Here is a 15,185-nt window from a genome sequence, read left to right on the forward strand (position 1 = left end):
TTCTTTAAAATTAACTAAGGGACTGAGATGATGAATTCTAATTATTCAGGGATCGTTTGGGTACTTACCTATATTTACAAATTTCGTCTTTCCGCACAGGAAAGGGCTATGACGGACCTTTGTTCTTTCAAGTCCCAACATTATCTCTCTCACTGCCCCCCGTTAATCTTAATTGATTCTCTCTCTCTCTCTCTCTCTCTCTCTCTCTCTCTCTCTCTCTCTCTCTCTCTCTCTCTCTCTCTCTCTCTCTCTCTCTCTCTCTCTCTCTCTCTCTCTCTCTCTCTCTCTCTCTCTCTCTCTCTCTCTCTCTCTCATATGGAGCATGTATGTCTATTGTTTAGTCACATCTGAGAGAGGTAGTGATATCTTGTCTATCTATTTTTTTATTATGAGGATGAGCTTTAAATACTTTATCAACCTTGATTTGCCTTGTTAAAACCTCTCCTTGCACATCTTTTAGCTTTGGTGTTTTTGTTCAGTCTTCACCTTTTCAACTTTTTGGCTATCTCTCTCTCTCACTCTCTATCTACGTATATAATCCTAGCTTAGCTGTTCATCTGATCTTTGCTTCCTACCTTTTGCAACATGAGCAGCGATCACCCTTACTCCACTTACTACAATGGATCTTGGTTTAATCTTAACCCTAACTATTACTACTTGTCTCCTGCTCCCGCAGCTCCTCCCCCGCTTTCCTATTCCAGTTTCACTCACTACTATCAACCGTCACCGCCTTCTCCTCCGCTCAGGGAAGCTCTTCCTCTCCTCAGCCTTAGCCCATCAAGAAGATCACCCAACCAAAATCAAGAATATCTTAGCAGTACAACTAATGATTCCTGTAGTACAACCACCACAACCATAGCCATGGACGTAGATCATCACAAGGACAAAACTACTACTGAGGATGATGATCATGAGACTGTAACTGTGGCTCTACATCTTGGTCTCCCAAGCCCTAGCTTTTCTGAAGCTGATCTCATCACAAGGCTTTCCACCAATTCAAACAACAATACTACTGAAGCTGATCATAAAGAAGTGGAGGAGGAAGAAGGTACACACAGCAACGGGTATCTTACAAGCGCACTCAACAAGGGTCAGTATTGGATCCCAACTCCAGCTCAGATTCTGATTGGACCAACTCAGTTCTCTTGCCCTCTTTGCTTCAAAACCTTCAACAGATACAATAACATGCAGGTATTACCTTAAAAGCTCTCTATAATAAAACCTTTGTTCCCCCCCCCCCCCTTCCTTTGAATCTCTTTTGTTACAAAAAGAAAAAGAAAAAGCCAAAACCCATATTCGTCTTTCCTTGTACACTTCTTTTCTTGCTAATTTTCAACTCTCCTTTTTTCGTATTTCACTTTTTGTATAATGAAAGAAAGTATATATGTCTATAATATTTGTTTTTTAGGGTTAGGGTTAGTTACCTCTTTTTCTTCACTTTCAGTTTTGATTTTATATAGCATTAATTTATCCTTTAATTAATTCTCAGTCCCATGACTTTTTTCTTTCATCTGCATGATTTGTGGGTTTTTGGGGATTTTGAACAAATCAACACTTTGGTCCAACTGATCAATACTGGTCAGAGATAGTGCTGGTAAAATAATTTCTTCTTTTTCTGTGATTGAACAAGACAAGGATTATGCTTTTTGTTCCTTGAAGTTTGCATTCTTCTTTTTCTCCTTTTCTCTATTCATCGGCAGTTGTGTCAAAACTGAAACCTTTCTCTTGTTCTATTCATCATCTCCCTGCTCCACCTAAGATACATATATGATCTTCTTGATCATATTTGACGAACAGCTAAAAAGAAAAAGAAGCTAGCCTTCTTTTCATCTATCTGCATATCTCTGACCACGCAGATTTAATCTACATGTAAATTCCCACCAAAAAACCCCACATATATAATCTGCTGAGTGTGGTTTGGATATTCTATGTTATACACATGTACATCAAAAACTACGTACTAATAGTATTTTGCTTTCTTTGTTTATTAAAGAGAGCAAATTATACATGTCGACAGCCTTTGAGTCCTCGTACAGCTTTTCTTGTGGTCTTTTCCTTCCATTTATTGCAGTAGCAGGAGATATGTATTGCTTTTAACCACAAATAAAGTAGTTATTGATTTTGAAAACCTAACAGATCCAGATGAAATTTAGAGTGCACCCATAAAATTTAACTTCTGTACGTTAATGCACCTAATTTATTCGATGAATTAAACAAGTTTTAACCAGTGTAGTAACAAAATTCGTGTACTACTAGTACTAGCCACTTATAGTTGTATCGACAAGATTTTTACTCTCCAAAGCATTTTCAACCTAGGTTTTAGTGGCATCAGCAATACTATAAATCTCGAACTGTTTCAGTGGGGATTCATTTTGCTCTTTACTATATCATTAGCAAATGCATTTCGAAATAACTCTAGCTAAATTAATGGTATACGTGCTTTGGATTGCATGTAAATGAAGTGTAGCATACTTGGATATAATTCAGTCAATAAATCAATTGTTCGACTACTAATCTGACATTTGTGCTATATATACATAATATAATATCTCCAATATATGATATCTTATCAATGATTTATGTACTGTAGATGCATATGTGGGGCCATGGATCTCAATACAGGAGAGGACCAGAATCGCTAAGGGGAACACAGCCAACAGCGATGCTAAGGCTACCATGCTACTGCTGTGCACCTGGGTGTCGAAACAACATTGATCACCCAAGGGCCAAGCCACTTAAAGATTTCAGAACCCTTCAGACGCACTACAAAAGGAAGCATGGGATCAAGCCGTTTATGTGTAGAAAATGCGGCAAGGCCTTTGCTGTCAGAGGAGATTGGCGAACCCATGAGAAAAACTGTGGGAAACTTTGGTATTGTAGCTGCGGATCAGATTTCAAACACAAGAGATCTTTAAAAGATCATATAAAAGCATTTGGGAATGGGCATGCAGCTTATGGGATTGATGATTGTTGCTTTGAATTAGAAGAAGAAGAAGCTGCTTCTGAGATTGAGCAAGACAATGAATCATCTCATTGTGATAATTAATCAAAAGTTGCCACTAGCAACTGTTCTTAGAGATTGTCAGAATCACTTTTGAAGGACCCCTCTTTGATTTACTTGCATGTTCACTTTTTTTTGGGTTAAAACTTTTCTTTTTCAATTCGTTCCTTGTTTAGGTTTTATCTTTTTATCATTTCATGAGACATTAAATCAAGATTTGTAAATTCCCTTTCAAGCTCTAAGTCCCTTCTCTTCTGTGTTTGTGGCTACTAGTTTTAAATGCATACTCCATTATCAATATATGTTCAAACCCTAATAATTAAAAACTTGCGTTAATGTCACAAAATAACCTAAATATCTCTCAATTTGCTTTTAATTCGCTTATTTTCTAATTTTAACCAATAGTTTAATAAACTTTTTCATGTTCTATTACATTATCTGCCTTATGTAGCGTCCATCATGACTTATGTTATTACCGAGTATCACTAAGGTTGTGTTTGGCGCGGCAAAACTAGCTGATAAGCTAGTTTATTTTTCGAGTTTTTTTTACGTTGTCGTCAAACCGAAAAGTAGCTTATAAGCTAGTTTTTTAAAAGACTACTTGGACTGGCTTTTTAGAAGTTTTTTTTTTTTTTATTTTTCAAATATACTTCTTAATTAATTATAAAAACACATTCTCTTAAATGTCCTTTTATATAATTTTATATATTTGCTAGCTTTTTAGTTAGTTTATCAAACGTCATTTTTATTAGATAGATTTTTATTTTACAGCTAGTTTTTCAGCTATCACTATAAGAACAAAGGAAATTAATGGCAACAAAAAGTCGCCGCTAAAGAGTGGAAAAGTCACCGGTAAAAAGTCGTCGCTATTGTTCTGTCGCTAATGATCAAAATTTCGCCGATAAAAACAATTGTCGCCGGTAATACCTCATGTAGCCGCTAATGCTCTCGTCGCCGCTAATAGTGTAGCCAGTAATAACATTTTTAAAATTTTTTTAATCAATGATTTTTGTGCAAAAAAAATGATACATAAGGACATTAAATGCAGAAAAAAAAAATTACATAATATCGGATTAGGTACGAAATAGTGTAACTACATTATATAAAATTAATTTCGTACCAAAATAAACAACCAAAGTTTTATAATTACAACAAGCTAGTACCAAAGTGTCACAACAAGTCTAACCAACAAAACAATTACTAATTATCCAACGAACTATCACCTCCGTTCCCGTCGTTTCCTCATTGATCTTTCCCCGATTGAAAAAACGCATAAAGCTCATCTCTACATGTCAGGTCATTGAGCATTGCCCGAAGATTTTCCAACTACATAATCAATAACAACATATATAAACTTATAAGTTAAATTATCAAACATAAACCAAAAAAGTACCAAAGTACTTAGTATTTTTAAACTAGGGACAAAAAACCAAAGCGCATTGCTATTTATTGCATTTAAAACATAAACAAAATTACAAACACATTTACCAAATCAACATGTATTTATTAATCCCAAAGTACATTGTTATTTTTAAACTATAGACAAAAACCAAAGTATATTGCTATTTTTTGCGCTTAAAACATAAGCATAATTACAAACATAATTACCAAATCAACATGCATTTATTGATGCCAAAGTACATGGCTCTGAAATCGGCGAGATAGCAGAAGGTTTTCGGTCGATTCCTCGGATATGACCACGTCGTTCACCTAATACTCTCTCGAAAGTAGCTCTTTCTTGAGCGGGTTTTAACTCTCTTTCACTTTCTGGCCCTTGTGTGTGTTCTAAGAGCTCTTCCACTAATCGATTTTGTGTTTTCCAAAAGTGATTAACAATTAAGTATAAATAAACACTTAATTATATGATAAAATTATAGTTAAGTACTTATGTATTGTTGTTCTGCCTCGACACTAACAAATACACCATTTCTATTGACATGAGCCTTGCGAAACGTTTCCACTCTCCCTAGGTTATGTTTAACATTAAAAATTAGGTTATATTTAAAAAAATAATTATAAATATCGTACGTTACCTTCTTATAGCAACTACTGTTATACGAGCTCGACCACCAACGGTTCACAATCGTTTGCATTTCACATACTTTTTTGCTCCTTTCTGAAGCAACTATGTGTTCAACCGTTTGAAAATACGCAACTACTTTTCTCTAATTATCAACATCCATATCATGTGGGGGTTGGCTAATGCTCTCGGGATATCGTCATACCCTCCGACTTGCAAAACATATTCTTTTGCCTCAGATTTACGCTCTTGATAACCTTTTAACAAAGCCGCTTCAAAACTCTCTAACAACATAGCAGCGTCTGGAACCCGGGGCATCCCATCCAAATCAAACTTTCTCTATAAAACCAAAAAAAGGTTATCCAAGTAAAAATCAATCATAATTAACCATATAAAATATTCTTATATAAGTAATTTTCCCCTAAATGCTATTTTACTGTATCCTTTATTGCGGGGGAAACTTTTTTCAAATTCCATTTTATCAAAAGGGATCATACGCCACATTATTTTCCCAACTTCGCGTGTAAACATGTCCTTCAGCTCTCGTACGAGATCATATGCCATATTCCTATCATACTTCATGTTAACCGGTTTGCCCTTTTTTCTATAAGAGCGCTCTTTCAAGCTTAAGGTTTTTCGCTTTTCCTCAGACTCTCTTGTGTGGCATAACTACAAATATAATTAAAAATTATTAGAAATGGTATTTTGTAATAACTGGATAAAAAATAGTAAATAACAATTCATAATAAGACTTACCATCCTGCTCATGCTGACCAGCACCTCTACCGCTTGGGAAAGGTGGGTCCTCAGCTCCATCACCCCCATGTCTACCACTCATAATAGTAGCCACGATGTACAAAAACAAGAGCCATATCGACACCATTTCCTGCAAAATTATAAGATATATAGATGCAATTTCTATTACAAATACACATAAACTAGGAATCCAAATAAAGTTTCAATTATACATTATACTTTACATGAAGAAATGAATTATAGCATTCTGCTTTTTATTTTTTTAATTGTAGCATTAAATGACATTAAGATTTATAGCATCCTACTTTTTTTTTAATTATAGCATCATAGTTTTGAGGCTTGCCTAATTAAGTCATAAAAAATTAAGACATCCTATATACATACATTCTTATTACACACAAATACACATACATCCATCATACCTATTCTAACACATGGAATCTTGAGGAAGAATTATGGAAATAATCCCCTTTGTAGGGTTAGACACGACGTGTTGGAGCAACCAACACAATGTGTCTAGATTGAAGAAACGCGACTTTCTTTAAGGTCAAATCAACGTGTTTATGGAGCAACACAGTGTGTTGGCGGCTGGTGGAGAAAACCCTAATTGTAGGGTGTTGTACCCTATATAAAGGCCTTAAGTCCTTATAGATGACCTCTTTACAAACTTCCATTGTCACTAAAACCCTAAAATCGATCTTTAAGTCTCTTGGTGGTGTTCTTGAGCTAGTAAGAAGTTCTTGGTGCTCATTTTTGGTCTTTGTGAAGCAAGAGGAGATCTTGAAGTTGCTTTGCTTGGGGAAAAGGCTTTGGATCCAGAATCATCATCATGTGGGGAAGCTTTCTGAGGTATCAAGTTTGCATCTTGTCTTGTATATGTTTAGATCTCTTCATAGTTAGTTTTTTGTGCTATTGGTCCCTTTTTAGGTTAATGGATGAGTTAGGTTGTTTAAGGGCTTGTTCTTTCTGATCTGAGTTTGTTTTGGCTTCCTTGAGCATAAAGCTGCAAGTTTTATGAGAGTTTTGGTGTTACACATGCATTAAGTGAATTATTAAGTCCTTTTATGCTTAAGAGCTTCATTTAGACATGCATGAATGTAAAGTTGGCAACCTTACATGGTTTTCCAGCTCAATAAAGTCAAATATATGTTTTGGGGCTATGTCTTTATGGATTAAGTGCTTATTGATCAAGCACTTGCACTATTAAGCTTATGGATTGAGTCTTAAACCTTTTTGGGTAGTCATAATGGATAAAGTTGGAAACTTTATCCTTCTGGAACACATGAGAGGCTAGATCTGAGCTGTGGAGCTCTTGATATCAGAGAAAACAGCTTATCATATTAAGTTGTTGAATCTCGGGAAAACACGTGTTTGCAAGCCAACACGATGTGTTGGCTAAGGTTTTCCCGATTATCTGGATGATTGAAGAACACGACGTGTTTTGTCAACATGGGCTGTTAACTTTGAATTTGACCAGAAGTTTGATCAGGGTTGACCTTGGGATGCTTTGGGTCATGTTTGGGCCTTTGGGATTGTTAATATGGGCCTTGGCTTTGGGGCCAAGTTATGAAGAGGCTAAAAAGGTCTTTTACCCTAGTTTGGACACCTAGTATGGGTCGGATCCGATTATTGATGGATGTTTATCTTGTGAATGATAGCGCATGGATTCTTGTAAGCCAGCAGCCACTGATTCTTTCCATGAGATTCGGCAGTACGAGGTGAGTCTTCCTCACTATACTTACGGGTTGAAGGCACCAAGGCTGGCCCTTTGGATTGTTATCCTGGTTTATCGTATGATGGTGCGCTGTAGTGATCTGTTAGATAGGTATCCTGGTACATAGAATGATGCTATGCTTAGTGATCTATAGATCTGTTTGACTGGTTGTAGACTGTTATATGATTATCTGTTATATGTGCGCATGTTTGGTCGGTGGCTGAGGTTTCACTGCTTTGTGCGTAAGCTAACAGACCGAGGCATTCCAACCTGATGGTTGAGGGCCGAGGGTATTCCAACTCGATGGTTGATCGGACCCATAGTATGTTGGCATTCCAACCCGATGGTTAATGGCCGAGGGCATTCCATCCTGAGGATGATTGGAATGATATTATGTTGGCATTCCAACCCGATGGTTGAGGGCCGAGGGTATTCCATCTCGAGTATGATTGGACCCATAGTATGTTGGCATTCCAACCTGATGGTTAAGGGCCTGGGGTATTCCAACCCGATGGTTGATTGGACCCATTGTATGTTGGCATTCCAACCCGATTGTTGAGGGGCCTGGGGTATTTCAACCCGATGGTTGATTGGACCCATAATATGGTGTTACTTGTTGGTATATAATATTTGTTCGTGTGGTGGTATTTTGAGGGAACTCGCTAAGCTTCGTGCTTACAATTTTTGGTTTATGGTTTCAGGTACTTCAGTGGAACATGGAAAGGCGAAGGCGTGACTGTACACATACGTGGTTTTACAAATAATTAGATCTTGTGAGACTCTGATTTTAGAAAAGGCTTTAAAATAATGGTTTTGTAACACTTCTATTAGACAAAAGTGTTGTTTTGAAAAGTTTTAAATTTGTTGAATTTTTGAGATGTTACAAGTTGGTATCAGATCCTTGGTTTGAGTGAATTAGAGCAATACTCGTGTGAATCCAGTCTCAAACTAAGGAAAAAGATTTTAAAAACAATTTTCAAATGGTTTTCAAAATAAACAAGGAGGATGCGATGTGTACGATTAACCAGAGCCAGTAAGTAGACCCCAAATTACCACCCTATTATTTTGATATTGTGATATCTTAGAATAGCATGCTAGTGATACGCTAGGGATCATCAGAAATTGCATGATACAATTGCTTGATTATATGATGCCTTATAGCCTAGGGTTCTTCCTTATATGAAATTGACATCATTACTGTAGTTTCTTAGTGTATGCATCATAGTTATACATAACTAAGATTCTATAGACTGAAAATGTTTGGTTTGGCCTTATTTCCTGTTTTTGTTTTGTGAAGGGCTTAGGGTAGGATCAGATATTCGACACTCTATAGGATCCAACATTATGTACGATTAACATGCACGAGTGGCTACAGGCTTGGTGGAAGTTTCATGAGTGGGTGCAGTGTGCAGCGGGTCAACGTGAGGAATAATTTGCCGCTTTTGTGAGAGTGAGGGCAAGTCGAAGGTGTATCCAAGGTGCTAGGATTTGGAGATCAGGAATTTCGTATGAGAATTCGTTTGATTTTATTATGTTCTAGTGCCATTCTACTACACTGCTCGAATGTTTCTTGCTTTTTGATTTGTGGGACTCTTAAGTTATATGAGTTAGTCGTTAAGTAAATACGTTAAGTCACATGTAATCAAGATTGAATAATCTCAGAGTGATAGGTTTGACCCTATTGCACAACTCACGTCTGAGTCCAACTGTTGTAGGGATGAGTCTTTTAATTGAAGGATAATCTAAGCTCTATCACATGTGATTGTGTTAATGAAGTAGCTAACTGACATTATGAGGAGTTCTTCCGCAGCTGATGGCAGGGGAGGCGGGGACATCCTTGGAGAGCCTAGGAAGTATTTTAGTGTAGTTGTTTTGTTGTTGAGTGGGTATTGGGAGTATTATCATGGGTATGCCTTAGAGGACCCAAGATGATCCGTGAGGAAAGTTTGGATAGGTGTGGAAGATAGTATTGGGCCCATACTACTAAAAGCACATGATCCATACTTAAATCGAGGAAAGTTTCAGGGATTCTAAGGACCGGTCAGGAGAAGATAGCATGGTTGGATACCATGATCTGTAGCAGTAGCTGCATATTTGTTGATCTTTGGTTATGGTTGCTCAAGCTTGGGGATGGGTCTGGAATGGTTCAGCCGTAGTGCCGAAATTGGTTTGGATTGATTGGTGCAGACCTAAAGGAGCTTATTGGTTTTGAGGTCTCAAGGGTTTTTCTCAAGGTCGCGCATTCAAGTCGCTGGACTCAAGGAGGAAACAATTGATATGAGCGGCTTATGGATCGCATCCAAAGTCCGGTGGTTGATTGATGGTTGGAATGTCACTATCTATGGTGAGGATTTTACCCTTTCAGTTTCCGAGTTCACGGAAGGAGTGAGTAGGCTTGTGACCTTCAAGGTTAGGATGTAAGCCAAACTTGGGGTCTATTGGTGGAAATGTTTGGAGACAGGATTTCAGCATGATAGTGTGTAGATGGGTTGATGTATTGCGGATGCTTTGTGATGTGATTAAGGGTCTGTGTTCTTGGTTTATAGTCGGACGGGCACCAGCCTGGCGGTTGGAAGTGCAAGTGATGAGTGTATGTTTTGGGATCAGAGTTGGTATTTGTTTATGATCTTGTAAGGGATCCTTAGTGATAAGTGGTCATGGTTGGGAAATTTTGTAGATCTTCAGTTGAAATTCAGGATTCTCTTTGGATTTGTGTGATCCTTATCTGGAAGATCATCCTGTGTGTATTATCCATTCTTGGGATCTAGGGATGGTTGTACCTGGTTGAGCAGGGTGAGTTATTGGTTAGTTTCACCACCAGTGGGTGGTAGTTCGAACCCTAAGTGGGGGAGAACTGGGTGTTCTACTTGGAGGATCGTCGATCTGTTCAGGTTCGTGGTATTGAGGAATAATTTTTAGGGACCCACGGTGCGAGTACGTAGAATCTTAGTTCAGGGTTTGGTCAAGGAAGGGGTATATAATAGGTAATGATCATATGCATGTGTGGAGGAGACTCATGGGTTGTCGCTCACCGGGAATAGATAAGGACCGTTGGGATTACTCAGGTCGAGTATCGGTGGTAGAGGGGAAAAAGTGTCAGCTGGGTGTAAGGATTTCTAATTATAGTCTAGTTTCGGGCAAGGATCGATAAAGAATCAGTTTCAAAATTTGGTACGTTCGGCCCCGCAAGGGTTTTGGTTCATTCGATTTAATGTCATGCGTTCACGATTATTGGTCGTAGCGTTTGTATTTCAGCAAAGGGTCTTTGAAGGTTTTGAGAGTGGCAGTTGAATTTCTCTGGATGCGTCATCTTATCATCAGATTTAGTATGTTTTAGGTTCTTTTGGTCTTTGGGTATGCTTACCCTTAATGGCGGTGTGGGATTTTGGTTCATAGCAGTCTTGTGTTGGGTGTCGATCAGAGTCATCTCGGAAACCTTCTTAAGTCGGTTGCATGTTGGTGGAACCTGTTCAGTCTCAATCAAGTATGGAATCTTTTTTTGATCGACCATGAGGATGTATTTTGTTAAGATTGAGGTTCGTTGTTCGATACAACCTTGTTATTTCTGCCCTTTTTGGATGAGGTTATGGGTTCCTCAGGATATGCATTATGGTAATTCATTATGTGTATGTGAGCTGGATAAGATAGCATTGGGGCTTGGATCAAGTTATACGCTTGGTGGAGATAGCCTTAAAATTAGATCAAGGGTGAAACCGGTTATCCTATTCTCTGATCGGGTGTGACCATGATTTCGATGAGTTTGCAATGGTAGCAACTTGTTTTGTGAAGGAATCGGGTGTGGTTTAGTTATGGGATTGTTATGCTCAATTAGCATTGAGAGAGACGTTGTTTAGGTCCCTGTGGGGCATTGAAAAGAGGTTGAGAGCTTGTTGGCCCGTGATGTGGGTTGCGAGTGCCAGGCGAAATATGTAATGTCGACAAGATCAGTGTGATAGCGGGAGCATTCCAGTGATGGGTTGAGGGCTAGGTAAGGCATTTCAGACTCATGTTAAGGGCTCGATGGCAATCCAGACCTATCATGAGGACCTTGTAAGGGTATTCCAGATATAGGTTGTGGGCCCAGTGATCATTATTGGTGATTTCATCTGAGTATGGTACTTTTGTATTGATGCATTAATGGAAGTCGGGAGACACAATCTGCTAGTTTGGATAAAGGGAACAATTAAAGGTGGTTGAGAGTATCGACCGTGTAACAGAAAGCCTATGGGAATGTTTGCATTATAATCTCGTTTGCTCGCAAGCTGTTATGAGGGGTTGATTATCAAGGTTGGGAGCCGGTTATGAAGTCTCAAATCAAAGTTCTTCATTAATGTATCGGGTGCTTTGCTTGATGGTGGTACATTGGAATTGTTAAGTATTGGAGGTAATTGTAGGATTCCTATAATTCTCATCTTTGCTTGTAGGAGCAGTGGTTGAAGTGGCGTGTTGGGGAGTCACAGGTTAATTAAAGGATTTTGGTTCATCTTATTGATTTTGGATTAGTATAAAATTCGTGATTTATGTGTTTGGGTTCCTTTCAGAGAAGGTATTGAATTCCTGGTTTTGAGCTAGGTAGTGATGGTTGTCTTTTATCAAGCATTTGGTAGGTCGTCGGGATATATGTTCTTGAGTATTTATAAATTCAGCCAGGCTGGACAGGTTGTTACATTCGGGTTTTGAAGTTGAGTCCTTGTGGGGGCAGTTTTGTTTGGTGCTATCTGTCATGGAGTTTGACATTGTTTAGGGTTTTCAAATTTTAGGTATAACATTTGGGTATCTTCTATTTTTTTATTCGGCATCAGTAAGGGTGGGCGGTCATCAAAGCGGAGTGACTTCCCTAGTCATTTTTGGGATTCAGGGAGTTCAGTCAGCATTGTCATTCGTAATAGGAGACAGTAAGGAATGATTTCGATGAAGAAATCTAATTTAAGTTGGGGAGAGTTGTAACACCTGGAATCTTGAGGAATAATTGTGGAAATAAATCCCTATCTAGGGTTAGACACGACATGTTTTGATTGAAGAAACACGGTTTTCTTTAAGGTACTTTAGTGGACTGTGACAAGGCGAAGGCATGACCGTACACATCCTTGGTTTTACAACTAATTAGATCTTTGGAGACTCTGATTTTAAATAATGGTTTTGTAACACTTCTATTAGACAAAAGTGTTGTTTTGAAAAGTTTTAAATTTTTTGAATTTTTGGGATGTTAAACCTACACACACACGCACGTATATATACACATATATACAAACACACATATGCATATATATATATATATATATATATATATATATGTAACATCCCGAGAATTTGGTAGGTATTCCCGAACCCTCTTCTATCATTACCTTTCCATTATGGTCCTTGGGGTTGGAAATGAAGAGCCAAGGTATGTTTAAGGACCAAGTTTGCAAACTTGGGTCAAAAGGGAGTACGTCGCGCGTACTTAAGAGTATGCTAAGCATATTAAGGTTCGCCTTAGTACGTTGGGCATACACTTGAGTACACTGGGCGTACTAATGTCTGGGTGAAACGCCAATATTTAGGGTTGAGGGCCTATATAAGCAACATAATGTGAACTCACACCTCTTTTACCTCAACCTCCACAGATCAAACTCATCCCTCTCAAACCTTAGATTCCCCTTTGTGTGTTAAGCTCATTTTGGTGTGTTCTTGAGTGCCTTAGGAGGAAACCATTGCATCAAATAGTTGAAGGAATAGACCAAGCTTGTAGATCTTAAGTTAGCTTGTTCACAATAAGCTCTAGAAGGTATAAAGTTCCAAACTTTATGCTTGTATGATTAGATTTCTCCATTTTGCTTTCAAAGACCCATTTCTTGTCCCAAAAATCACAAGGTGGTGCATGTTGTGTTTTAAATGAAAAGGACTGTCCTTCTGGGCTCCTGAGGGGACCTTGAATGATAAAAATGAGGTCCCATCAGCTGAATGTGTCCCATGCATGGAAAATAAGGTCTTAATGGATTAAGACCAAGCATTTAGAGCTTTATGGACGTCCAAAGTGATAAAGTTCATGACTTTACGGATCCTAGGCATGTTAGGTCTCTAGATCTGAAGTTTGGGCTTAAGTGCTTTAGTCATTAAGCACTTAATGAGACTTTGCCAAATCGTCCAGTACGCGTAGCGTAAATCTAGTACGCCTAGCGTACTGGGTCAACCACCCTGATAGTGGTAAATGTTTGGATGAGTACGCCCTACATACCAGAGGAGTACGCCCCACGTACGTCCTCTGTTTGGGTTTTGTCAAATGGGCTTCGGACTTGGGTTGGTCATGGTCTAATGGATTTGGGCCTTTGATGGACTATGTGAATGAGCCATTTGGGCCATGTATTGTTAATGGATCATGGGGTTAGGCCCAATTAGGAAGTTGGGCCCAATTTGGTAAATTGTGTCGATAATGGGCTTTTATATGGACTTTCAAGTCAAGGATTGGGTATTTGGGCCTTGGCCTAATAATGTGAGTGGACTAAATGAATGGTGTGGACATTTGGTCAAGAAAGTTATTTTGGGTATTAATTTCGGTGCTTATTGTGTAATAGTTTGGGATTCCCGGTGAGACAGTAGTCGGAGATTTGTAGTATTTCAGCACTACTAGCAAGGTGAGTTATCCTCACTATATCAATAGGGCTTAAGGCACCAAGGCCGGCCCTTATGGACTGTATCTGGATATGGCATGATATGTTTACGTGTTTGCATCCTAGTAGTTAGGATGAGTTTTGTTATGCTTAGTGACCTGGTTAGGTCAATGTCCTTGTTATAGGACGGTATCATGCAATATGCTAGTATGATCTGTTAGACTGATATCCTGGTAAACAGGACGGTATTATGTGTTATGTGGTATGGTCTGATTTGATCAATTGTTGTCTATAGACTATTATGTGTTTATCTGTATATATGTGCACATGTTTGTTTGGCGGTTGAGGCTTGTCTACTTTGTGCGGAGGCCAATAGACCTGGGCATTCCAACCTGTTGGTTGTGGGCCGTGAGTATTCCATCCCGATGATGATTGTACTCATAGTAGGTGGGCATTCCAACCTGTTGGTTGTGGGCCTGGGGTATTCCAACCTGATGGTTGACTGGACCCATAGTATGATGTTTATGATTGTATGTATATTATCGTGGATATGGGTATTTTGGGGGTAGCTCACTAAGCTTTCGGGCTTACAGTTTCAGTTTGTTGTTTTAGGTACTTCAGGTGATTGTGGGAAGGAAAAGGCATGATCGTACTGCTCCTCCTGCAGTTATGATTTTATGATTTGATACTAGGATACTCTGATAATTATTATGTTGAAAACAAACTATGTAATGTTGAATGGCTTTAAGTGTTTTGAAGACGTTTAAAATTGGCTTAGATTTATGGGTGTTACAAGTTGGTATCAGAGCCTTGGTTTGAGCGAATTGGAGGAACACTCGTGTGAATCCAGTCTCAAAACAAGGAAGGATTTTCAAAATGATTTCTAAATGGTTTTCAAAATAAGTAAAGGATGATGCAGGGTGAACGATCAGCCGGAGCCAGTAAGTAGACCCCGAAATACCATACAGTTATTTGATTATGTGATATGTTAGAACAACATGCTAGTGCTAGGCTAGAGATCTTCAGGAATTGCATGGTAGAGTTTCTTGATTACATGATGCCTGCTAGCCTAGGGTTTTCTTATATGAAATTAACATCATTACT

At 38.5% G+C, this 15,185-nt stretch overlaps 1 protein-coding gene across 1 annotated transcript; it reads left to right on the forward strand.

Moving 5' to 3' along the window:
* The first annotated feature begins 341 nt into the window (after nucleotides 1-341).
* Nucleotides 342-3,243, forward strand: LOC145087972 (zinc finger protein WIP5-like). The gene is made up of 2 exons (XM_079026138.1): nucleotides 342-1,191; nucleotides 2,591-3,243. Exons 1-2 carry the CDS (start codon nucleotides 586-588, stop codon nucleotides 3,044-3,046), a joined length of 1,062 nt encoding a protein of 353 aa, XP_078882264.1. The 5' UTR covers nucleotides 342-585; the 3' UTR covers nucleotides 3,047-3,243.
* Nucleotides 3,244-15,185: the final 11,942 nt, after the last annotated feature.

The sequence above is a fragment of the Lactuca serriola genome, chromosome 2, assembly GCF_051521515.1.
Source record: "Lactuca serriola cultivar US96UC23 chromosome 2, Lser_US96UC23_V15, whole genome shotgun sequence".
NCBI lineage: Eukaryota > Viridiplantae > Streptophyta > Magnoliopsida > Asterales > Asteraceae > Lactuca > Lactuca serriola.